This window comes from Carcharodon carcharias, chromosome 14, assembly GCF_017639515.1.
Source record: "Carcharodon carcharias isolate sCarCar2 chromosome 14, sCarCar2.pri, whole genome shotgun sequence".
NCBI lineage: Eukaryota > Metazoa > Chordata > Chondrichthyes > Lamniformes > Lamnidae > Carcharodon > Carcharodon carcharias.
The window spans coordinates 18,000,349-18,024,196 of record NC_054480.1 but is presented as its reverse complement, the minus strand read 5'-3'; the positions used below and the strand labels follow the sequence as shown (position 1 = coordinate 18,024,196).

The 23,848-nt window shown below is 43.0% G+C and overlaps 1 protein-coding gene and 1 long non-coding RNA gene across 6 annotated transcripts in view; one reads left to right on the top strand and one right to left on the bottom strand.

The window, feature by feature from the left end:
- The window catches only part of actr5 (actin related protein 5), a 27,693-nt gene extending 7,063 nt beyond the window's left edge, over nt 1–20,630 (bottom strand). For 3 of the 5 annotated variants that reach the window (XR_005945180.1, XR_005945179.1, XM_041205171.1), the window contains exons 1-7: nt 20,161–20,630; nt 18,844–19,067; nt 17,704–17,873; nt 14,197–14,414; nt 9,517–9,699; nt 2,061–2,186; nt 390–538 (exon numbers count right to left, since the gene is read on the bottom strand). Coding sequence is in view for 3 of the 5 variants with exons in the window: in XM_041205171.1 (XP_041061105.1) it covers nt 390–538; nt 2,061–2,186; nt 9,517–9,699; nt 14,197–14,414; nt 17,704–17,873; nt 18,844–19,067; nt 20,161–20,550 (1,460 nt within the window). In the remaining 2 variants the exon portion in view is untranslated. The remainder of the gene's footprint in view (nt 1–389; nt 539–2,060; nt 2,187–9,516; nt 9,700–14,196; nt 14,415–17,703; nt 17,874–18,843; nt 19,068–20,160) is intronic. The other 2 variants (XM_041205172.1, XM_041205170.1) reach the window with 2 other exon arrangements.
- Nucleotides 20,549–23,848, top strand: LOC121287367. Its single transcript, XR_005945181.1, has 3 exons — nt 20,549–20,702; nt 21,837–21,916; nt 23,698–23,848. It is a non-coding gene; the product is annotated as an uncharacterized LOC121287367 (long non-coding RNA).

Below are 23,848 nucleotides of genomic sequence, written 5' to 3'. Positions count from 1 at the left end.
AAAAGGTCAGAGAATGAAAGGAGGAAAGGAAGACATTTGAGGGTAGTAACTTCTAAGAATCAAAAATAGAATGGGTTAAAATAAGAGCTGTCAAAGTAGTCTTGATTTCAATAAACACTGTCTCTCCTTAACTGGCCACTGTGGGTAATTAGTGGCACGAACCCGCATACCATCACTTCATGGGAAGGCTCACCAATGTAATCACTAGCTGTGGTGTTGGCCTTATCATAACACATCACTCAACAGGACCAAATTATTGCAAAACCTATGACAGAGGCATCGCAGAAGAGGGGGAAGTGCAGTTTAAGGTATTTACCACGAGTGCCTTGAAAGTAAATGGATTAGTCGTCAAATGTGAGCAACTGTTGAATGAATCATGAAGGACATACCTATCCAGGACATACTGCAGGGTTTCTGCTATACCGGCCTGCTCCTCGCCTATCAAAGACGGTTGGAACAGAATCTCAGGAACTCGGATTCGCTCGCTGCCCAAGTGAAGCTGATGGTATTCAGCTAGGTTGAACATCTGTCCAATTGGCTGGATCAAAAGATAGGATTTGTTAAAAAGAAAATGAAATACTGATTATGGTGCACTGTGAGATTGTCATCCTTTCAATTCATTCACTAGTTTACATGGTACACATTTAAGAAGCATGTAGCTTAGTGTCATGACACATTAACACACAGACTCAAGGCAGTTATGAGTCCTTCTGTGGAAATATTTCTGAAATGTCAGGTTTCTCAATCTCGAGCAAGCTACCTCAAGAGAGGCGAACAAACTGGGGAATAGAAATCTGAAGGATTAATAATTGTAAACTTCAATAAAACAGAGCATGCCATTCATTGGTATTTTACTGTCAGCAGAAAGAATACTCAAAGCTGCACGGACTCACTCAAAACAGGCCGCATGTAAGTAAAATTTTGAGACAAGTCTCTCGTACTTCAGATATCACACTTTGTGACAAACACCAACAAATTATGATTGCATTTTTTCCCGATGTTTACAAAAATGGAAAGTCAAACATTTCCTGTTTGCTTTCCTGACCATAAGATAACTTGGGCTCTTCTCAAAGAGGAACAAAATGGCTATTAATTTAGATTTTTTTTCCAAAATTAACAGTAATTATCCTCCCAATAATCACAGGATGCAGCTATTTAGACCACTTCCATATGGGGAATGCCCGAATATTGACCTCAAATGAACAAAAGGGTTGCTAGATGATAAATGGCCTTCCACCATCGTGTTAGTCACATGTTGCAACAATAATAGAATTGTTGACTCATTGCAATCAAAGTCTATCAATTAGCCTGCAAAAGATCCAAACATGATGTGAGGAAAATCCCAGTAAGAGAGAGCTTTGGGAACTATAGGTCCAAAGACACCTGTTCCTCCTAAGCATGATGCACTCACTACATATCGTTTCTCAAATACACATATGCTGTGCCCAAAATGTTATTTTCCAAAATAATGAATGAGTCAATACTATCTGCCTCCACTTTCTCCCTAGACAGTCTGGTCCATAGATTGATCACTCGCTCACTGAAATGTTTCTATGAATTAGATTTGAATTCATCACTCACCCCACCTTCAAATACAGGCTGTGTCCTCTGCTTCTGCTATTGGAGACATGATTTTTTAAAATTCATTCACGGGATGTTGGCGTCGCTGGCTGGGCCAGCATTTATTGCCCATCCCTAGTTGCCCTGAAATAGCTTCTCATAGGCAAGCTAAGAGCTAAACATCAGAACCATGCACCAAAATACGGTACAGTAAGTGCAAGGCTGCAATCTTGTCTTCATTAATCTATGCACAAACAATCTAAAGCTCTTAATTAGATCTACACTTTGTGACTTACACCCAGCTGTCCATTGTTCTATCCGTAACTTGCCAAAAATCCAAGAATGTACAAAAGGACCTTTTATTGGAAAATAAATTTCTCCATGCATATTCTTACTCTCAAAGTACTCTTTATTTTTGTTTGGGAACTCGAATGTAATTTATAGTCAGCTTTGTAGAATCAAGAGCTGCATGCTCACGGACAGGCTGTTAAAAACTATACCTGGACTACATTGGTTTGCTTGCCAAAGTCACTCTGATATTCAGGGAATAGCTGGTCCAGCTCATTCACTCCTTCCAACTCATCCATTGACTGATCACAACTCAGCACTTGATCCAGATCGGAAACCTGTTTACAACACAATCATTACAATATGGAAATCAAGTATTTACAGTATACATCTGAGTAAAGGCTTTTAATATCCCCTCCCTATTAACTGAGCACACCCAGTACTGTATGGTTTATGCCAAGTACCGCATGGGGATAAAAGATAGCCAGTGTTATATTGATACTGCGGAGGTATTTCAGACAAAAGATGAAAGGTATGAATCCACTCACATCTGGTACCGTGTATAAAAATCAGCCTGATCAGTAAGGGTCAAGGATTCAACCTGTCGTGCAGTAATACATCATTCAGTGAGTGCACTTACCTACAGGGAGAACCCACACACACTTCCATGGTCAGTGGGGAAGGGAGAGATTGTATTCATTCTGGGCCCTTTAAGCCCCGATGTCCGCCATTCATCCATTTCCAGTAATGGTGGTGGTTCGCCCTACAAGAGGGTCACACACTCTCTCACTCTCCCTCCTCCCACACTCAACTAAGTGTGTCTCTTTCTCCTCACTCCCTTAAATATGCCTTGCACTATCAATGGGTTTACGTTCCACCCTTGAGTATATCAGCTCTCTTCTCACCAGCTGCTCAACAGAATCTCTTTCTTTTCTTCCCTCTCCCTTGACTAGTATTTCAGTCCTGAATTGGTTCTCCCTCCCCAAGTTTCAACCATGTCTCTTTTGCATTTTGCCTCTTCTTTAGCCAGATTCAGAGGAGCACCTCCCGCACTCTTTCTCCTGCTCATGCTCTCCCAACCAAGAGTCTCCCTCTTTTCCTTTGGATGACATCCACTGGATCCCAGGCCATATAGCGGCACTTGACATTGTGTCCCTTACTGTCAGAGAAATACAAGCATGCATGTGTTTTTTTGTTTACAATAGGGACAATACATGGAGCCTCCAGATATATCGGCAGTGGAGTGGGAAGGATGGGTGGGTGGGAGTCGGTGGTGGGGGGGGTGGTGAGGAGAGAAGGGTTGCATCCCAAGTGTGATATTCAGAGTCAAGTTAAGAGAAAAGGAACAGGGAAGTTGGTGGAATCATCTTTATGATAAAGTTTCTTACTGTTATTTTGTAAATTTTCCATGTCTTATATATTTCATCTTTAACAGCAGATAGTGGCACAGGGGAGGACTGTTAGGCTGTATTTCAATTGTTTTTACTTGAAATTGGACAGAAAACAAGAAAGAAAAACTTGCATTTATATAGCACCTTTCACAACCACCAGACATCCCAAAGTGCTTTATAGCCAATGAAGAACTTTTGAAGTGTAGCCACCATTGTAATGTAGGAAAATGCAAATGTAGAATCAATTTTTGATGGAATTTGATTGGGGAGAAAATGAAAATGGGCCAATAATGAAAGTAGAAAAGAACCAATTGGAAAGGAGAAATCCCAGAGACTCAACTAATGAGTAAAAGGAAAATTGGCAGACTCACAGACCATGATTTTGCCAATGGTAACAACAGGCAGAACACACTGTATTTTTAATTTATCTCCTTTGCCTCACCCTTCTGTTCATCAGAACATAAGAAATAGGAGGAGAAAACCATACGGCCCATCGAGCCACTCCACCATTCAGTATGATCATGGCAGATCCTGGGCTTCAACCCTGCTTTCCTGCCTGGCCCTCATATCCTTCAATTCTATGAAAGTCATATCTTAGCCTTAAATTTATTCAATGACTGTACATATCCCTTAACCATATCCCCTTTGGGGGGGTAGAAAATTCCAAAGCTTCACAACCCTTTAAGTGAAGAAATTTCTCCTTAAACGATCGGCCCCTTATTCTGAAATTGTGCTCCGTTGTTCTATATCCCCCTCAGCCAGGGAAAAGGACTACATCATCTGAACCTCACTCTTGCAAACAATTAAAAGAAAAATTCTTAATTTGTCATTAATGATGTTGACATCACGTTTGGGGGTAGGCTTATGCCACATTTGGTGAACAGACATAGAACAGGAAATGTCAAACTCTTGCTGCAGGGCCTTTGAGGACAAACTCAAGCATTGTACAATTGTACAAACTAGGAGGAGTAAACCACTCGGCCCTTCAAGCCTGCTCCGCCATTCAATAAGATCATGGCTGATCTGACTGTAAACTCCCACCTACCCCCAATAACCTTTCACCCCCTTGTTTATCAAGAATCTACCTACCTCTCCCTTGAAAACATTCAAAAACTCTACTTCCATTCCATTTTGAGGAAGGCAGGTCCAAAGACTCACTACCCTCTGAGAGAAAAAAATTTCTTCTAGTCTCTGCCTTAAATGGGCAACCCCTTATTTTTAAACAGTGACCCCCTAGTTCTAGAGTCTCCCGCAAGAGGAAACATCCTCTCCACATCCACCCTGTCAAGACCCCTCAGGGTCTTATATGTTTCAATCATTTTCTCTAAGCATAGTGCTACTTCTCTTAGTTACACCACAGTACTGCGCAGTTCTGGTCTCCATATTCTAACTAGGACGAGGTGCAAAAAAGGTTTACTGGAATAAAAGCACAACTGAACAGTTATTTCCATCAGGAAAGATTAAACAAACAGGGTGTTTTTTCTCTGGAGAGGATTGAGGGGTGGCCCCAAAGAGGTCTTTTAAGATTATGATAGGACAGATGGAGAGATCAGAACGAGGAGCCATGAATTTAAGACAATCATTAGTAAATCGAATGGTGAATTAAGGAGAAGCTTCTTTATCAAGCGAGTAGTCAGAATATGAAACTTAATACCCCAAGCAGTGAAGGCAAATAGCACAGATGAACCTAAGTGGAAGCTGTCCCTCAATTCAAAGATGATGTCTACTCAGGGTCACGGGTTTCTGTCATGGGTCTTCTTGGGAGTGGACAGGTCGATTCTCAACCTGCAGATCTTTGGGCACACAGAACAGGGTGTCCCACGAGGTAATGCAGGATTTGCCTTCTTTTCTTTCCTTCTCGGCTGCCGCTCTGCCTCACCATTAAGACGCTGTAACTCAAAGCATGACGCAGCTTGATGGACAAGTTGTCGCCATTTTGAACAATCGATAGCAATCTCCCCCCCAGTCATTAATGTCAATGCTGCCGTGCTTCAAGGAGAGCTTCAGAGTGTAGCACAGTGAAACCTGGACTGTATATCAGCGACACATAAGAGCGCTGGAGAAATTCCACCAGCAACACCTCCATCACAACCTCTGGATTCAACAAGAGTACTATTGAACAAATGCTAGTGTCCTTCTTGAAGCCAGTTCCACAAGCATTCGGGCAAAACCTCTGCAAAATCAACACTGATGGACTGGACATCATGTCTAGGTGGCCAAAAAGTGTCCCTGCCAAGTCCTGTTTCCTCAACTCTCAAATGGCCAGTGTTCCAAGGGAGGACAAAGAAAACGCCTCAAAGACACTCTGAAGCAGAAGTTAGATCAGGGGAAAGTAACATAAGGATATGTTGATGTGGTTAGATGAAGAAAGGTAAAAAGGAGACTCAGTTTGAGCATGAACACCACATGAAGCTGTTGGGGTGAAATGACTTGTTTCTATGCTGTAAATATTTTGTAATATTTAGCACTACTGCCTCGTTACCAATGTCAAAGACATCTATTGTCAGGTGCTGCACGTAGGTTTTCTTTTCTGCTCCCTGCCATTTTTAGAGGTCATCCAGCATCAACCTGCATTAGTTACTCCCAGATCCTTCACGGACACAACAGTTTCCCTCATACACTAAATATCTGTAGGACTTCAACAACTAAACTGAACACTTACCTGCATAAGAATTAAACTGCTGTTGAATCTAACGGTAAACCTACAATGAGAGTTTCCTTCGCATCCATTTAATGAAAAAAGGATAAATATTTTAGTTGTTTCCTCATGCTCATCCAATATTCTCTCCTGTGCTAAAATTAATCACTAAGGTCCTAAGGTTGGAAGGAGGTTGTGGGGTGACATAATTAGACCATAAGACATAGCAGCAGAAGGAGGCCATTTGGCCCATCGAGTCTGCTCCGCCATTCAATGAGATCATGGCTCATTTGATAATCCTCAACTCCACTTTCCTGCCTTTTCCCCATAACCCTTGATTCCCTTACTGCTTAAAAACCTGTCTATCTCAGACTTGAATATATTTAACGACCCAGCCTCTACAGCCCTCTGCAGTAAAGAGTTCCACAGATTCACTACCCTCTGAGAGAAGAAACTCCCCATCTCTGTCTTAAATGGGTGACTCCTTACTCTGAAATTATGCCCTCTGGTCCTAGATTCTCTCATAAGGGGAAACAACCTCTCAGCATCTTCCCTGTCAAGCTCCCTAAGAATCTTATATGTTTCAATAAGGTCACTTCTCATTCTTCTAAACTCCAATGAGTACAGGCTCAACTTACTCAACCTCTCCTCAGAAGAAAATCCCTCCATAACCGGGATCAACCTAGTAAACCTTCTCTGGACTGCCTCCAATGCCAGTATATCTTCCCGTAGACAAGGGGACCAAAGCTGTTCACAGTATTCTAGGTGTGGTCTAACTAGTGCCTTGTGTAGTTTTACCAAGACTTCCCTATTTTTATACTCCATTCCCTTTGAAATGGAGGCCAACATTCCATTTGCCCTCCCTATTACCTACTGAACTTGTATGCTAGCTTTTTGTGATTCATGCACGAGGACCCCCAAATCCCTGTGCTGCAGCCTTTCTGCAGTCTCTCTCTATTTAAATAATATTCAACTCCTCTATTCTTCATGCCAAAGTGCATAATCTCACATTTTCCCACATTATGGGCGGAATTTTCAGTGCCTGCTGGCGGCGGGTGTAATAGGTGGGGGTGAATGGACAATACGGTGTGTTCAGTTTCACGATGGTGGGAAGACAAGTTGCGATTGTCCACTCAGCCCTCCGACGGCAGGCCGCATTGTCCGCTATCAGTTGTTGGGAACCTCATTGTAATACATCAGCACATCATTATCAGGCCATCCCATAAGGCTCTTGCACCCACCCCTACCGTTGAATATAATGCACAAGCATTCGGGGTGGGGGAGCAGGGTGGGTGAGGGAAGTCGGAACAAAGCCACTGTAAAAATGATAACATGTAAAAAGGAATTGACAGAGACAAGCTCCCCCGTGATGGGCATACTTGGAAGTCAAAGAAGATGAAGGATGGGCAGACTCATCAACGACAAAGACGAAGATGGCTGTGTAGTCCCAGTCTGGACGCACAGAGTCGGAAACAGTTGGGGCATCAGATAGAAGATTTGGCATGAACAGAAGATTGGCTAGCTAACAGGAAGCAGAGAGTTCGCATAAACAGATCTTTTTCTGGTTGGCAGGATGTGACAAGTGGTGTGTCACACAGATCAGTGCTGGGGCCTCAACTTTTTACAATTTATATTTGGATGATGGGACTGGTGGCTAGACTTGCTGATGACATAAAGATAGATAGGTAAGAAAGTAAATTATGAAGAGGATGTAAGGAGGCTACAAAGTGACATAGATAGGTTAAATGAGTGGGCAAAGATCTGGCAAATGGAGTATAATGTGGGCTCATGTAAAATCATTCATTTTGGCAGGAAGACCAAAAAGGAAGCATATTATCTAAATGGTGAGAGATTGCAGAGCTCTGAGATTCGGAGGGATCTGGGTGTCCTAGTGTATGAATCACAAAAGGTTAGTGTGCAGGTACAGCAGGTAATTAGGAAAGCGAATAGAATGTTATCATTTATTGTGAGGGGAATTGATTACAAAAGTAGGGAGCTTCAGTCATACAGGGCACTGGTGAGATCACACCTGGAGTACTGTGTACAGTGCTGCTCTCCTTATTTAAAGAAAGATGTAAATGCGCTAGAAGAGAAGGTTTACTAGACTAATACCAGGAATGGGCAGGTTGTCTTATGAGGAAAGGCTGGACAGGTTAGGCTTGTATCCACTGGGACTTAGAAGAGTAAGAGGCGACTTAATTGAAACATTTAAGCTTCTGAGGCATCCTGACAGAGTCGATGTAGGGAGGATGTTTCATCTTGTGGGAGAATCTAGAACTAGGGGGTCACTGTTTAAAAATAAGGGGTTGCTCATTTATGACAGAGGTGAGGAGAATTTTTTTCTCTCAGAGTTGAGAGTCTTTGGAACTCTCTTCCTCGAAAGGCAGTGGAAACAGAGTCTTTGAATATTTTTAAGGCAGAGCTAGATAGATTCTTGATTAACAAGGGGGGTGAAAGGTTATTGGGAGTTGTCAGGAATGTGTAGTTGAGGTTACATTCAGATCAGCCGTGATCTAATTGAATGGCGGAGCAGGCTCAAGGAGCCAAGTGGCCTACTCCTGCTCCTAATTCATATGTAAGTCACGTTGTGACATGGACAGATGCTGCTCAACGACATTGTTCGCAGGCAGCAAAACGACATAGACGTCGATCCTTTTTAAAAGTGACCAAAGATCTACACATCAGCGTTCTCCAGCGAGTTCTGTTTCGGGCTGATTCTTTCAGCTCATTAGGCTTGTTGCTGCACCACCTCAGATCCCCCTTAAGCATGTCTTTGTTACACTTGCGTGGCCGGCATTGGTTTCTTTTGCCAGACGCTAGCTCTCCATACAGCAGCTGTGATGGTCCTCCATGCTAATTACAGGCCCTACATGGCTCACTGGGTAAATGTACTGTGTGATTGGGATATGAAATCCTGCTGATCTCAGCTTGGGTAAGGATTCAGATGCTATTTTTGACATGTCTTCTCAGGGAGATGTGAAAGATCCCACAGCACTATTTTGGAGGAGAGCAGGAGCGTTCTCCAGGGTAGCCTGGCCAACAATTATCACCCAACGAACATCATTAAAAGCCGATGACTTGGTCACTGAGTTCTCTCAAAAAGTCACCAAACTGAAACCACAACTCTGCTATTGTCACCAAAGATGCTGCCACACCTGCCTTTCCTGCTTTGATTTCAGATTTGAAGCATCCCCAGTATTTTGTTTGAGCTGGTTATTATCACAGCGATCATTGTGGGACCTTGCTGTGCGCAAATTGGCTACCGCGTTTCCTACGAGAGTGAATAGGTTTTAAAAGTACTTCCCTGGCTGTAGAGTGCTTTGGAAAACCCTGAAAGGTGCTGTAGAAACGTAAGTCATTCTTTTCTCTCAGTGACAGGACAAGTCAACTGTGGTGCCAACTGCTGACAGTGATCCAATGAGCCCTGGTAGAAAATGCCAGGCTGGCGGCGCCAGCATCGACTTGAGCACAGGGTCAGGCTCTGAAGCCAAGCAGATAGTTGACACAACCTTAACACATGAAGAACGGCTGCTGCGCGTCAAAGGATTTGCCTGACTGCCCCGCCAGCATTGCCCAGCAACAGTCGGAAAAGTCGCAAGGGAAAAAGTGACCACGAGATCAGTCGCCTTCGCTACTCACATCTGGCTTCGTGTCGACAACGTCCACCTCCACATTGACCTCTGCCTGCAGGATTTTTTGTTTGGTCTGCTCAATGGCCAGACTGAGCTTGTTAATGTACGACTGCAACTCCTCTGCGGAATCCATGTTCATTTCCAACAGAGCTCGCTTGAATCGTTCAGTCATGCCTTCTTCCAAAAGCTCCTAAAGGAATGAAGACAGGACAATAATATATCATGCTGAATCAGCTTGCTGTTTATACAGATCTGCCCCATTCTGTCAAGGTAAATGAGCTCAATGACGGGAAATAAAATATATATTTTCTGCCCATTCAGAACCTGCCATGGTTAGATGCAGAATAAAGTGCTAGCCCAACAATGGGACTGTATAACAACTCAGAGGACACTTCCTATTGTAAAAGCAAAATACTGCGGATGCTAGAAATCTAAAATAAAAATGAATATGCTAGAAAAAGCGGCTCTGGTAGCATCTGTGGAGAGAGAAACAGAGTTAGCCTTTCCAGTCAATATGACTTCACAGCACTGAGCTTTTCCAGCATCTCCTGTTTTTATGACACTTTCTATTGCATCAGTTTAACACTTCTATTTCATATACCAACCGACCTATCAGAAAGGGATGGCCAATTATTGCTAAATCATGGTCACTTTTGTACTGTCCTTGGAGCTCACTGCCAACATATAAAGCTGCATTCCAAAACCAGATCTCACAAAGGAAAAGTTCCCTTCTCAAAGCTCAATTCTGCACTTGGTTATAGTTCCATAGAGTGTCCTCCTAGTGTCTTAATCAAGATTCCTCTTCACCCAGTACTTCCAAAAATAATGAGAATAACCAGCCATTCATCTGACTTACGTCTGCGGCTTTTGATGATACAGAGTCGCTGTTGTGTTTGCCATAACAGTCATTGCATTGCAATATAGACAGAGCTAAGTTATCCCACAACCAACGGATCAAATCAAGGTAAAAGCAAAATACTGCGGATGCTAGAAGTCTGAAACAAAAACAGAAAATGCTGGAGAAACTCAGCAGGTCTAACAGCATCTGTGGAGAGAGAAACAGAGTTAACATTTTGAGTCTTGTCCCATAGGGACTCGAAACGTTAACTCTGTTTTTCTCTTCAAAGATGCTGTTAGACCTGCTGAGTTTTTCCAGCATTTTCTGTTTTTGGATCAAATCAAGGCTTCGCGGTCCTGCCTCATCCAGTTGTGAACAATGATGGACAATTAAACATTTAACAACTTTACGGAAGAGGGAGCTTAAAAAACATCCTCATCCTCAGCCACATCCCAAGAACAAATAGAAAAAGTAATCACGTGAAGCACCCCAAAACATTTAATAATAGAAGGCACTATCTAAAGAAAGAACTTGCATTTATACAGTACTTTTCAAATACAAGTATTTCTTTCTTTCACAATCAAACAATGAATGGTGATCCCAGATTTTAATTCAGTGGCATTGCATGCCACAAAGAGCAGTTTAATTATATCTAATGTTCTCCACAGGGGAGTTATTCTGCAAAATCCACCCAGAGTTAGAATCAAGACCCATGTGTATATTATAAAAATCCAAGCAAGCATCTGTGTTAGCACTTACATGGGAGTGGTTGAAGCATTTGCCTGATTAGACTGAAAGGTTTTCTCACTGCCTGGCTGCTCTGTAAGCAACTCACGCAATCCATTTACCTCCAGAAAACAGGCAAGCTCGAAGCTATATAAATGGCTAGATCTGTTCATTAGGCTGAATTACTGGAAGGTAGTCAACCTGATTACATTCCTCCAAAAAAAAAGGGTAACCTAGAGTAGATTGCTCTCATTGTCAAAAAAATATGGGGCACTTAAGGGGAAGCTAGATAAACACAAGCGAGAAAGAAAAGGAAGGATATGCTGGCAACGCGAGAGGAAGAAGGGTGGGAGGAGGCTCGTATGGAGCATAAACATCAGAACCAGTTGGGCTAAAAGACCTGTTTCTGTGCTATACTTTCTATGACATTAATGAAGCTCTCACAAGCTGCTTTTGTCCTGAATGACTGGGATTCTAGGGGCATTGAACCAGTCTCTACCCTCTAGTGGCAGAAAATCAGTACTGCAGCCATTCTGCTATGTCCCTGCAAATGTCAGATGTAGCCTATGGACCGTTTAAATGGAGAAAACAGGAATTATTTTTCTAGGCTTCTGATGACATACTCCTGTTCCTTCATCAGTTTCTTAATACTTCAACAATAACAATGTTTTCTGGTTGAAAATGAGAAACAAGGCATTCTATAATCTTAAAAGATACATGTGAAATGTTTGCATGAATTATTTAGTTTCCCATCTGCACTAGTCCAAAGATTAAGCAAGCTTCACTTACGAGCTCTGGCATTGGTTTCATGGAAATAGCAGAGTAGCGCGAGAAGGAATTCAGGGCCCTTTCTACAATAAGCACTATTTCACTATAACAACATTCAGTGCAGATTTTATTATCTATTAAGTGCCCATTATTTATCTAATTATTTGTCCATATGCTTCAGGTATCCATGTTTGTAGTTTACAAGAGCGTCTGAAGTATTTGTCTGATTAGACTGAAAGGTTTTTTCACTGCCTCCCTGCTCAGTGTGCACCTCACGCAATCAATTTGCCTCCAGAAAACAATGTGTTCCTTCTTCACACAGTGAGAAACACACACACACACACTCGCGCACACTTACTCACACACATTCATATGCACACACTCGCATGCACACACAAACACACTTGGATGCAAGGGGAGAAATCATATGGAGCATCAGAGGGATGATGTGGCAGTGATGGAAAGGCAGAAATGGTGGAAGGATCACCAAATCCAATAAGACAGGAGGCAGCTACTCGACCAATCATGTCTTTGAACTAGTTATCCAATTAGTCTCAGGCATTATTAGGCAGGCAAGACTTCAAAATAATGATTCATTAGTTACCTCCAGTTCCTATGATCTCTTGCCTAACACACCTTACAGCATTTAGATATTTCAGTAACAAGGAGCCACAGCTGAATCCTCGGATTTAATTAATTTGGGAAATTAAAAAGCGCACAATACTTTGTACTTTTACGCCTAGCTTGGTAAGATGGACATAGTTTGTTCGTAACTATTTCACTTGCATAAAAGGTCATATGCAGAGCTATTACTGCACAGTGACTTGTCAGGAAGATATAATATTTATCATAATGTTATTGGAATTTATTGTAGGGTAATAGTGGGGTCTGTGTGTGTGTGTGTGTGTGTGTGTTGGGGGGGGGACTTAATTGAATTAAAGGCAAGTGGCCTGAAGGCTTTGATGAATCAGAAGATAAGCTAGGTTTGAAATGTTAATTAGGTAAACATGGGTGAAGTTTTAGAATGTGAGGTGTAAAGGGAACATTTGAACTTTTAAATAAACCAGACTAGCTTGAATTCAAAAGAGGGGATGAAATGTTTCACTTATCCAGGAGAAGTTAAGAAACAGTGTGTTTATTTTTCCCAAAGATTACAGGTAAAATTGGTGCTATGATAGGTTTTTATTGTCAGAGACATTGTCCAAAGACATTGAGAAACAATGGGAATTTACATTCAAAGGGGAAATCTGTGTAAAGAAGATGAGGTTGTGTGTAGGAAAGAAGGAATTCTAAGATCTAACAAATGTGAAAAGCCTCCAGCATCTAAGCCTCAAGCTGCCATCTAAAGAAACTGAAGAAAACTTGAATTTGACTGTTCAGGATATCATGTTACTTTGCCTGGGTCTCTTAAAATATATGTTTTTTTCACTGTTGCCTTAACGGAGGTGTAACTGAAAGTTAGATTAATCAGAGGAGCTAGAAGTTATTATAGCAGTAATTTGTAAACCTACGTATGTGCTTAAAATCACTTTTATTTAGTGTTAATTTAGCTTTTTTTAAGAAACCTATAAGACTTGGTGGCCTTCTTCTTACTGAATACAAAGCCCACATCTCTAAGTACAAATTGCAAGTAGTTGTGGCAGCTGCTTCAAGTTTCCCTGTGGGATTTGGGCACCATGACATTTACCATCTGCCTGCCATAACAGACGAGTGAAGTTTGATTTTACTTTATGGTACCTGAGCTTTTTAAACAGGTATTATGGGGGTCGCACTCTCCAAATCTGTCTGTTGCTTCTTGAACAACAAAATCTTGCAGTGTGGAAAAGAATGCAATAGTTCAAGTGTCAAGCTCGACTTAGCTGTTGGTACTCTTGCCCGAGTCAGAAGGTTGTGGGGGTTCAAACTCACCCCAAGCCAACACTTTGTTGTGAGAGTGAGGGAATGTAGCATCATCAGTCATGGCATCTTTAGGATAAGGCACTAAACCAAAGTCCTGTTCAGATGCATGTTCAAAGGTCCCACAGCACTTTAATGAGGAGACTGAAGCTCTTCCAGTCTCCTGACCTCAAACAACACCACAAAAAAGCTACCTTAAATTTATCACATTATTTGTCGGGCCTTGCGATACAAAAACCGGCTGTCACAAGTGCCTACCAAAAAAAGAAGTGACTCAACTTTTAACGAGTGATTCACTGACAGTGAAATACCTTGGAACGCCCTGAAGACACGAAAGGTGGAATCTGTTAATTTTCCGAAATGGTATAGGCAGAATCTTGACAGCAGTTCACCAGCTCTTTTGGAATACTGGCACGGATGCTAATATGGCAGAGCACCTTCAGTAACTGTGGCCTTTACCTGGATGCTGAGCAGTCTCTCGAGCCTTTCCTGGTCGAGCTGCAGTTTTTCTTCCCTGCGCCGTGCGTTGAGCTCCTGCAGCCTGCGGATCTGCTGCTGCCTCCGTTCCAGCCTTTCCTCTGCTGTCAAAGTGCTGGCCAGCAGTTTGTTGTTAAAAGGCAACTGCATCCTGTGAATATTCTTCTCGTAGAAGTCCGGGAGCTTCCACAGGCTGAGTTCTGCAAACAGGTAAACAATAGCAACAAAACCAAAAATTTCAACTGCGATTCAGAATTCGAGACAGAAATGCCTGAGCTTAGGTTTCTAAACTCGCGCGTTCCCACAAAAACACTGTCACACCAACTTCAAAAAAAAAATTTATTTAATCTTTTGTGTGATTTCTTTTTCTTCCTGATACTTGAGACAATTAAGACGCTTCTTTTTAAACTCATTCTCACAACATGGGCGTCGATGGAAAGGCGTCAAGGAGCGTGGGGGGAGAGAGTGCGAGTATTGCGTTGAGATAGAGGACCATCCATGATCATATTGAATGGCAGAGTAGGACCGAATGATCTACTCCTGCTCCCATTTTCTATGTTCCCATTGCACATTTCAGCTCCCCTGGGAAGCTCGTGGTGGGCCTTCTTCTGGGACTGCTACAGTCTACGTGGAGAAGGTGCACCTAACAGTGCTGTTAAGTAGGAAATTCCAGGATTTCAACCTAATGGCAATGAAGGAACAGCCGATATAGTTCCAAGTCAGGATTGTAGGTGTTTTGGAGGTGTTGGAATTTCCACGCACCTGCTTCTATTGTTGTTCTAAGTCATGGAGATCAGGGATTAGGGAGGTGTTGCTGAAGAAGTCATGGCAACTTGCTCCAGTACCTTCTGTAGGTTGTGGCCACAGATAAGAGAGAGCACAGATGTTTAAACTGGTGGATGGGATGTCAGTCAAGCAGACTACTTTGACCTAGATGGTGTCGAACTTCTTAAGTATTGTTAGGGTTGTACATCTAGTCAAATGGAGGACACTCCACCACACACCTGAGCTGGAGGTGATGGAGAGGTTCTATGGTGCCAGGAAATGAGCCATTAGCTGCAGAATGCCCAGCCTCTGATGTGCTGCAGCAACATTTATGTGGTTGGTCCACTGCAAAAGTTTTCTGATCAATAGCAACGCCACATGTTAATAGTGGGGGATTCACTGATGTCAAGGCTGCTGGAGTGAATGCAACAGTTTCCTAAATCAAAACTATAAATTTAAATAAGGTTAATTTCCCAACACACTCATTGTTTCTAATGTTAAGCAGAAATCCAATGAAGTTGAATAAAAATGAGCTTGATTTATGTTTTTGTTTGTTCACTCGACTGATACCTGGGATAGGGGTGTGGTTTTCTTATGAGGAAGGGTTGGACATGTTCTGCCTGTATCCATTGGACTTAAGACGGAGAGGTGATCTCATTGAAACATATAAGATCCTGAGGGACTTGACAGGATGAATGCTGAAAGGATGTTCCCCCCTTGCGAGAGAGACTAAGACTAGGGGTCACTGTTTAAAAATAAGGGGTCTCCCATTTAAGACAGAGGTGAGGAAAAATTTTTCCCTCACAGGGTCATGAGTCTTTGGAACTCTCTTCCCCAGAAAGCGGTGAAGTCTGGGTCACTGAATATTTTTAAGGCAGAGCCAGATAGCTTCTTGACTAACAACAGAATTTAAAGGTTATCGGGGGCGCAGGTGGAATGTGGAGTCGAGGCCACAATCAGATCAGCCATGATCTTATTGAATGGGGTAGCAGGCTCGAGGGGCTAAATGGCCTACACCTGTATGTTTGCTGGATGTAGAAAGGATGTAACAGCTTCCTATCTAAATGATTGGGCGGGGATTTGCTGGAGTAGGGCATTTCACGGTGTGCCCAGTTAGTTAGATCTTTTCCTGCTTCCATCAAACTTTTCTTTTCGCCCTGTAAGTTGCTGACATAAGAACCAAAACTGCATGGCAAGGATAACAGGGCACCTGTGACCTCAATGAATAGCGGAACCAGCAGTCTAGTTCCTTAAGCAAAGAGCTTTAAAGACTGAAAAATAAACAGAGAAAGGAACGAGACGGCGAGTGAATCAGTGGGTAAATTCCATGTCAAATCAGGAACAGAAAGAGAAATAAAAAGAAAGGTTGGGTCATGCAAAAAAGAAAGGGACAGAGAGGAAAAGTAAGAAAAAGATTAGTTTACCAGTTGACAAGGGTGTGTTTTTCAATGCAGATCGCGTGGAGGCAATCATGACACAGAATTCAGGTGGCAGGGGAACTGAAGCCATTTCTGATAGCTGATTTTAATTGGTCAGCAATGAGTTATGTCAGCCCAGAATGGAACAAAACGTGACACTTTCTGGTCCTTTATAGTGTGGTTGGGTCTTTTTCTATTTCACCATTGGGGAATGGTTTACAATTTAACAGGAGAACATACCAGCGGTACGGTAAACCAGATCAGAACAAACCTCTTCTAGGAACAGTAAAGTTGAAACATGGGAAATTTATTTATTTTACTTATTCATTCACAGGATGTAGGCATCGCTGGCTAACCCAGCATTTATTGTCCATTCCTGATTGCCCTTGAGAAGATGGTGGTGAGCCTCCTTCTTGAATCACTGCAGTCCATGTGGTGTAGGTACACCCACAGTGCTTTTAGGGAGGGAGTTCCAGGGTTTTGACCCAGCAACAGTGAAGGAACTGTGATATAGCTCCAAGTCAAAATGGCGATGGTGTCCCCATGCATCTGCCCTTGTCCTTCTTAGTGGTAGAGGTCACAGGTTTGGAAGATGCTGTCAAAGGAAAATTGGTGAATTCCTGCAGTACAACTTATAAATGATATGCACTTCTGCCACTGTGCAATGGTGGCGGAGGGCAGAATGCTTAAGGTGATGGATGGGGTGCCAACCAAGCAGGCTGCTTTGTCCTGAATGATGTCAAGCTTCTTGAGTTGTTGCAGCTGCACTTACCCAGGCAGGTGGAGAGTATTTCATTAACTCCTGGCTTGTGCGCCCTGGATGGTGGGCAGGCTTTGTAGAGTAAGGCGGTGAGTTAATTGCTGCAGAGCTGCTCTTGTAGCCACAGTATTTAAATGGCTAGTCCAGTTCAGTTTCTGGTCATTGGCAACCCCAGGATTTGATAGTGGGGGATTCAACGATGGTAATGCCATTAAATGTCAAGAGGCGATAGTTAGATTCTCTTTTGCTGAAGATGGTGATTGCCTGGCACTTGACAGACAGGGAATGACCAGCTGGAGCATCCTGACTGAACACTTTATCTTCCATCTTCCCCCTCCCTTCCACCAACATAACCTGGGGCCTGGGAGAGGCAGAAAAACAGAGAAAAAAATCCAGGGCTGTTAAGGGATAAAATGCTCTGGAAAATTATCCCTTTGAACCTCTCAGACTATCAAATCCAGTCGCACTGACCACATGACATTAACCTACTAGATAATGCGATCTCTGCCTAAATAGCTTATTCCGCAGCACGAGAACCAAAATTACCTTCCATATAGTCAGCAGCAATGTAACAATGCTCATGGAGAATTTCTTCCATTCTGCTGAGTGTTATAGCCGGTAAATGTCCAGGATACTTCAGCTGCAGCAGACGCTGCATGTATGATGCTGCCTGGCTTCCGCCCAGATTAATCCTTTTCCCGTTGTGAGCATCCAGCCTAGATTTCACGAGGGAAACATCCATCAGTGCAAGCACAGAAAGAAGTGTGAAACAAGATAAAGATATACATTGAAATGGAGTGATGGCAAAGCTACAGATGCTCCCACGGGTGTATTATCTAGCAGGAATGAAATACTGTCTGATTTTGCCTTCTCTAGTCCAGTAGCAATGAGATCAATTGCAGCCATTACTCCCTTGGTGTCACTCTTGCTAGCTTCCATATTCTATGGCAATCTATTACATGCTACAAAGGGCCAGGATTTCAACTTCTTGCTCTCAACTTCTCTACCAGATGCCCATCAAGCTTCTTCTTGCCCACTTCCCAACCATTCCTTCCCTATAGTGATCTTTAATCTAGGTGTCAGGCCTGGCCTAGCATTCTCACCTCTGAGTCAAAAGGCCATGAGTTCAAGACCCACTACAGAAATTGAGCATAGAATCTTGGCTGACACTCCAGTGAGGTACAGAGGGGGTGCTGCACTATTAGAGGTCTGTCTGTTGGATGAGATATTAAACTGAGGCTCTGCCTGCCCTTTCAGGTGAATGCAGCTATTTGAAGAGCAGAGAAGTTCTTCGAGAGACCTGGGCAACACTTATCCTTCAAACAACATTACTAAAACAGATTATTTGTTCATTGATTATTTGTTTGTTGGACCATGCAGTACTTCCTTACAACACTGACTACACTTTAAAAATATTAATTTCTTGTGAAACAGTTTTGGATGTCACACAAGGCACTTTATAAATGCAATTTTTTCCCTAATTTTTTAAAATAGCAGGTCAGTCAGTGCATGAAAGAGAACTTTGGAGCATTTGAAATATTAACCATTCAATCTATTATGCAATTCCAATTATTCCAGATTTCCAACCCTTGTGATCTATTGCTTTGCCTCATCTGTAGTAGTGCACGGTTTGAGTGACTTCTATGTAGAACCTGTTTAAAGTTTTCATGTACATGCTTAACAAACCTGCCATGCAGCACTGGCAGAATGTGACAGCAGTGATATCCAGAGGAAAGTATCAGTCCAGTGGAGGCTGATTTGTTATTGCGCCAGAAGCTGTAAAGATCATCAATTCCGTATGACACCTTGGGAATATGGTAGCACTCAAACAGGAGCTCGGACATTAACTGCCGTGAATACAGTGGATTACATGGTGCTTCTGTTAAAACTACTGGATGTTCCACGGAAAACTGTGATAGATACAAACAGTTATCAATTAGTACAATCTTCAGAGCTTACTATAGCAGCTATCTGTAGCTGGGATCAAGTTAACACATAGCCATTGAAAAGCATAATTATTCACTGGGGGATGGGGCAAGAATAACAAATAAAAATGTAAAAGCCAATCCAGCTTAACACACACATTAAGAATGCCAAGTGCATTACAATATATGGAGTGGAACAAATTGACCATCCATTTGTGGGGTTTCACAGCTGAAAAAGAGAGACAAGCTATTGAAGCTTTTCACCTTGCATTTATAAGGACAGTTCACAAGAATACCAATAGTAAAGGGAACAACAATTTATACTGCATGAGAAGAGAATGCTGATTGGTTGGCATGTGGACTCTGATTGGTAGAGGCATTGTCGTGGAGACTGCACCAGGGATCATTTAACTGCCAACCTTTTATTCAAATTCAAATCAGGCAGGTCAACTCTGATTGGTCAAGGCATTGCTATGGGGAATGGACCAGGGAATGGTTATCCCAAGCTTTTGTTTAGTTGATGTGGACATGATTCTTCTGCTAGAAGCTACATACATTCGCACAGAGGGCCCTATCCATGGCAATCAGAAGTAGCATGTCCACGCATTACGCCTTTTTCAACTAAACAAAAGCTCCGGGGGACAGCCATTCCAACAATTCACAATTATTCTTTCCTCACCACAAATTGTTGCTTTTTTTCTTAACACGTGTAAAGGTGTGCGCATTAAACCCATCATTATTTTGCTAACAAAATCTGATCCACTGTGTCCCGGTTCACGACACGGCGCTCCACGTTGGGCATGTTGCGCCATAATCGGGAGGTGGTTTTCCATGTTGGGATACAATGCATCATACAAAGTCAATGGTTTAAACACATTAGGTCATGTCATGCCCCATCTTTAACGCTACACCACATGGGGTGCAGCATCGAAGGGCGCGTCGCACCACATCAGGAGGGGGGCACAACAATGCATGGGTGGGTGGATGGGAGGGAGGGGAGGATTGGCACAGTTTGCCATGTTGTGCCCCTGTGGTGTCTCAGCTCTTCCCCCACCCCCACAGGTTGTTGACCTCTCACCTCAGAGGTGATGCCCAGGTGTTGGAAGATGTGGTCAAACACCTGTTCCTGAATATCGAAGTTCACCACCACATTCCTGTCGAACTGGGACTTGAGGAGCCAGCGGACCACCTCCAGGTTTCGGATGTCGTTGCCGACCTGGGTGTCGCTGCGGGAGGCGCCGCGGCTGCGGGCCGAGACATTCTTAAACTGAAGCCGCGGCTTCTGGTCCAGGGCCCAGCCCACCCGGCACTGGAAGGAGCCGTTATCCACCACCAGCGGCACCTGGCCCGGATTGGCCCCGTGGGCTTCCCCGAGCTCGAAGATCGGATCCACCGCCGGCTTCGGATCCCGAAAATAATAAACATTCGGCGGCGCCTCGGCGAAATCTGCGCCCATGGCCGCCGCCATCTTGGTCCGCTCACAAAAACAAGTTCCCTCAGCCGCACGGGCATTGACGATAAGTTCCGGGAAACCTCAGTTCCTACCGTCGAATCGCCGGATAGTTACAGCAAAGGCGGAGGCCACTCTGCGCGTCGCGTCTGTGCTGGCCTTCTGAAGGGGTAAGTCACCCGGTTGCCACTCCCTGTTTTTCCCCCGGGGCCCTGCAAACCAACAGCGCTACACTTAAAAAAGGATATGAAAAGTGTGATGCCAGTGCAAGTTCTTTAATTCCTGGCAACAATTCCAATTAAGCATCTAGATAAGTCTTAAGTAGATGTTTTAGCCATTGTTCCTAGCAATGCAAGCTCCTGTTATGTGTCTTAAATTTGTCCTTAAAACTTCTGAATCCACATCTTCCTTTGGCAGACCTCAAAAAAAGTTGCAGTTTACTTTCTATGTTCCACAAGTGCTTTATATTAATTGATCCTCCTGGCCTCTGTTAGTTCCTTCAGCCCTACAATCCCCCGAGAACTCTAATTTCCTCCAGTCCTAGCTTCTTGTGTATTGCTGACTTCCTTTCGCCTCAGCAGTGCTTTCAGTTATCTTGATGTTCTAAAATTCCTTCCCTACAACTCTCTGCCTCGCTATCTCTCCTTCCTTAAGATGCTCCTTAAAATCTACCTCTTTGACCAACCTGTTGGTCATCTGTTGTTTTGTATTTTTGTCTGATGACACTCCTGTGAAGCACCTTGGGACATTTCACCACGTTAAAGATACTATATAAACACAAGTTGTTGTTCTAGAATTGTGTCTTAATAATGTAATGTTCCTATAAGCTGCGACACTTTGAACATTTTATACCACAGCCACGCTACAAAAAGGAGGCTGACATCTGGAACTAAATAAAAAGAATCCCAGTTCCGGTAACAGTCCAATCAATTCCATTAATAAGTCAAATAAAGTACTGCAGATGCTGGAAATATGAAAGCTAAAACAGAAGAAGCTGGGAATACTTAGCAGGTTAAGAAGATCTGTGGAAAAACAACAGTCTGCATTGTTAGGCGTCTCTCTTCTTTAAAACACCCCTTAAAACCTACCTTTATAACCAAATGTTTGGTCCCCTGTCCTAATATCTCTATTTAGCTCAGTGTTTAATGATGCTCTTGTGCAGCACCTTAGAATATTTCACCACATTAAAGGTGCTATGTAAATGCATGTTGTTGGTGAAATGTTAGTATAGATATTCGGCCTATTTTTGCACTCCTGGACCTCTTAGCTTCACATTTAAAGGTTCACGTTTAACTTTGTTGCAGGCATTGTGTAGCGTTGGTTTCCCAGGGTACAACGTAGCTAGCTGCCTCAAGGCAAACCAAACTCGCAATGGGAACCTCAAGTAAGCATTAGATTGTTATTTGTATATGCTGAAAGACTTAATGCCTGCTTCTGGAATGGATGAAGGAATGTCTAATATGTTCTTACCCAGGGTGACAGGTGCCTCACTTTTGGTTGGAAGTTCACATGTGCTTCCAGCCCCACCATTGCAAAGTCTTGAAAAATGGGTGCTGTGTGACCAATTTCTAGCTTGTTGACTGCTGGCGTTTTTCCAGCTTTTACGGTTTTTGTTTCGATGAATAAGTCAGACTGCTTGGTTGCCATTAACAACAATCTGGAGCACTTCAGACAGGGTCTGCCTCAGCTATCCATTTACCAAATTGCAAATTAACTCAGCTCCAGTCACCAGGTATGTCAGCTTGGAGCCACTCACCCTCAAAGATGTACCAAGTCCAAAGAATGATTGTCATTAGCTGATTATTAATCTGGGATGAGTGACCATGAAATCAGTTCCTACGCATTTACAAAGCTCATTTATGAGATGTCAGTATGGTTGCCAATTGCATTGAATCAGGATTACAGCAAAGAAGAGGGACATTCGACCATCATGTCCATTCTGGACCTCAGAAGGAGCAATTCACTTTCTGCCATTTCCCCATAGCGCTCTAAATTCTTCCTTTTCAGATAATGATCCAATTCCCTCTTGAAACCCTCAATTGACCCTGCCTTAACCACACTCTCAGGCAGTTCATTCCAAATCCAAACCACTCGCTGTGCGAAAAAGTTTTTCCTCATGTCGTATTGCTTCTTTTGCCAATTACCTTAAATCTGTGTCCCCTATGCTTCTCGATCCTTCCACCTTGGGGAAGTTTCTCCCTATCTGCTCTGTCCAGACCCCTCATGATTTTGAATACTTCTGAAATGAGCTGGAATAAAAACAGACAATGATGGAAATACTCAACTTGCTAAGCATCATCTACGAACAAGGAGCCGGACTAGGCCATCCAGCCCCTCAAGCCTTCTCCATCATTTAATAAGATCATGGCTGATCTGATAGTAACCTGAAGTCCCACCTACCCCCGATAACCTATCACCCCTTTGCTTACCAAGAATCTATCCACCTCTGCCTTAAAAATATTCCAAGACTCTGCTTCCACCATCTTTTCAGAAAGAGTGTTCCAAAGACTCATAACCCTCTGAGTGGAAAAAAAAATTGCCTCATCTGTGTTTCAAATGGGCGACCCCTTATTTTTTAAACAGTGGAGGAAGAAAAATAGAGCTAACGCTTCAGACCACTGACCTCTTGTCCCATATTTGGCCGAATAAAGATGGTAACTTCCCAGCCATGTGGACAGAAAATAAATCTGGAGACCATTGTGGTCTACTTGGAGGCGTTGCAATTCAAATCAGTAACACTTTGGGATGTGAGAGAGTTCAATTATGAAATGGAAAAAGAAAGTTTTAATAAAACTAGAATTAGTTTTTTTTTAAAATTGACAATTTGTCCAGGTGGTGTCTGACTGGTGCTGGCTCTGAGACACACACGCTACTAGGTCCATTCAGAAGCGTCTCGCTGCAAGAGTTAAATGACGGGGTAGCGGTTAGCGCGTCGGGTTAATAGACTTTAAGCTCCCACAGTTCGAATCCCCCCTGGGTGGGAGCAGGTTAGGTTCTATATGTGGCAGGTGTCAGTCCAAACGCTGTAGCCGTCTCCGTGCTTCAGCGTGTGCGAAACATTCCTGCCGAAAGAAGTGAGTGAGTTACCCGAGTGACCAGCTTCCTACCCAGTGAAAGCGAAGGTTTCCGCAAGTTCACTGATAGTTTCCCTTTTCTGTGTCTCAGGTGCTGCAGCGACGCCTCACGGAGATACAGCTAAAGAAATGTGGTGAATACGGGACCCGAAGCGTCAAGTCTCGTCTTCAGACCTGCTGGGTTTTTCCAGCTGGTTTTGTTTTTGTTAAAAGGAATTTGAGGTCTGATAATAAAAAAACAA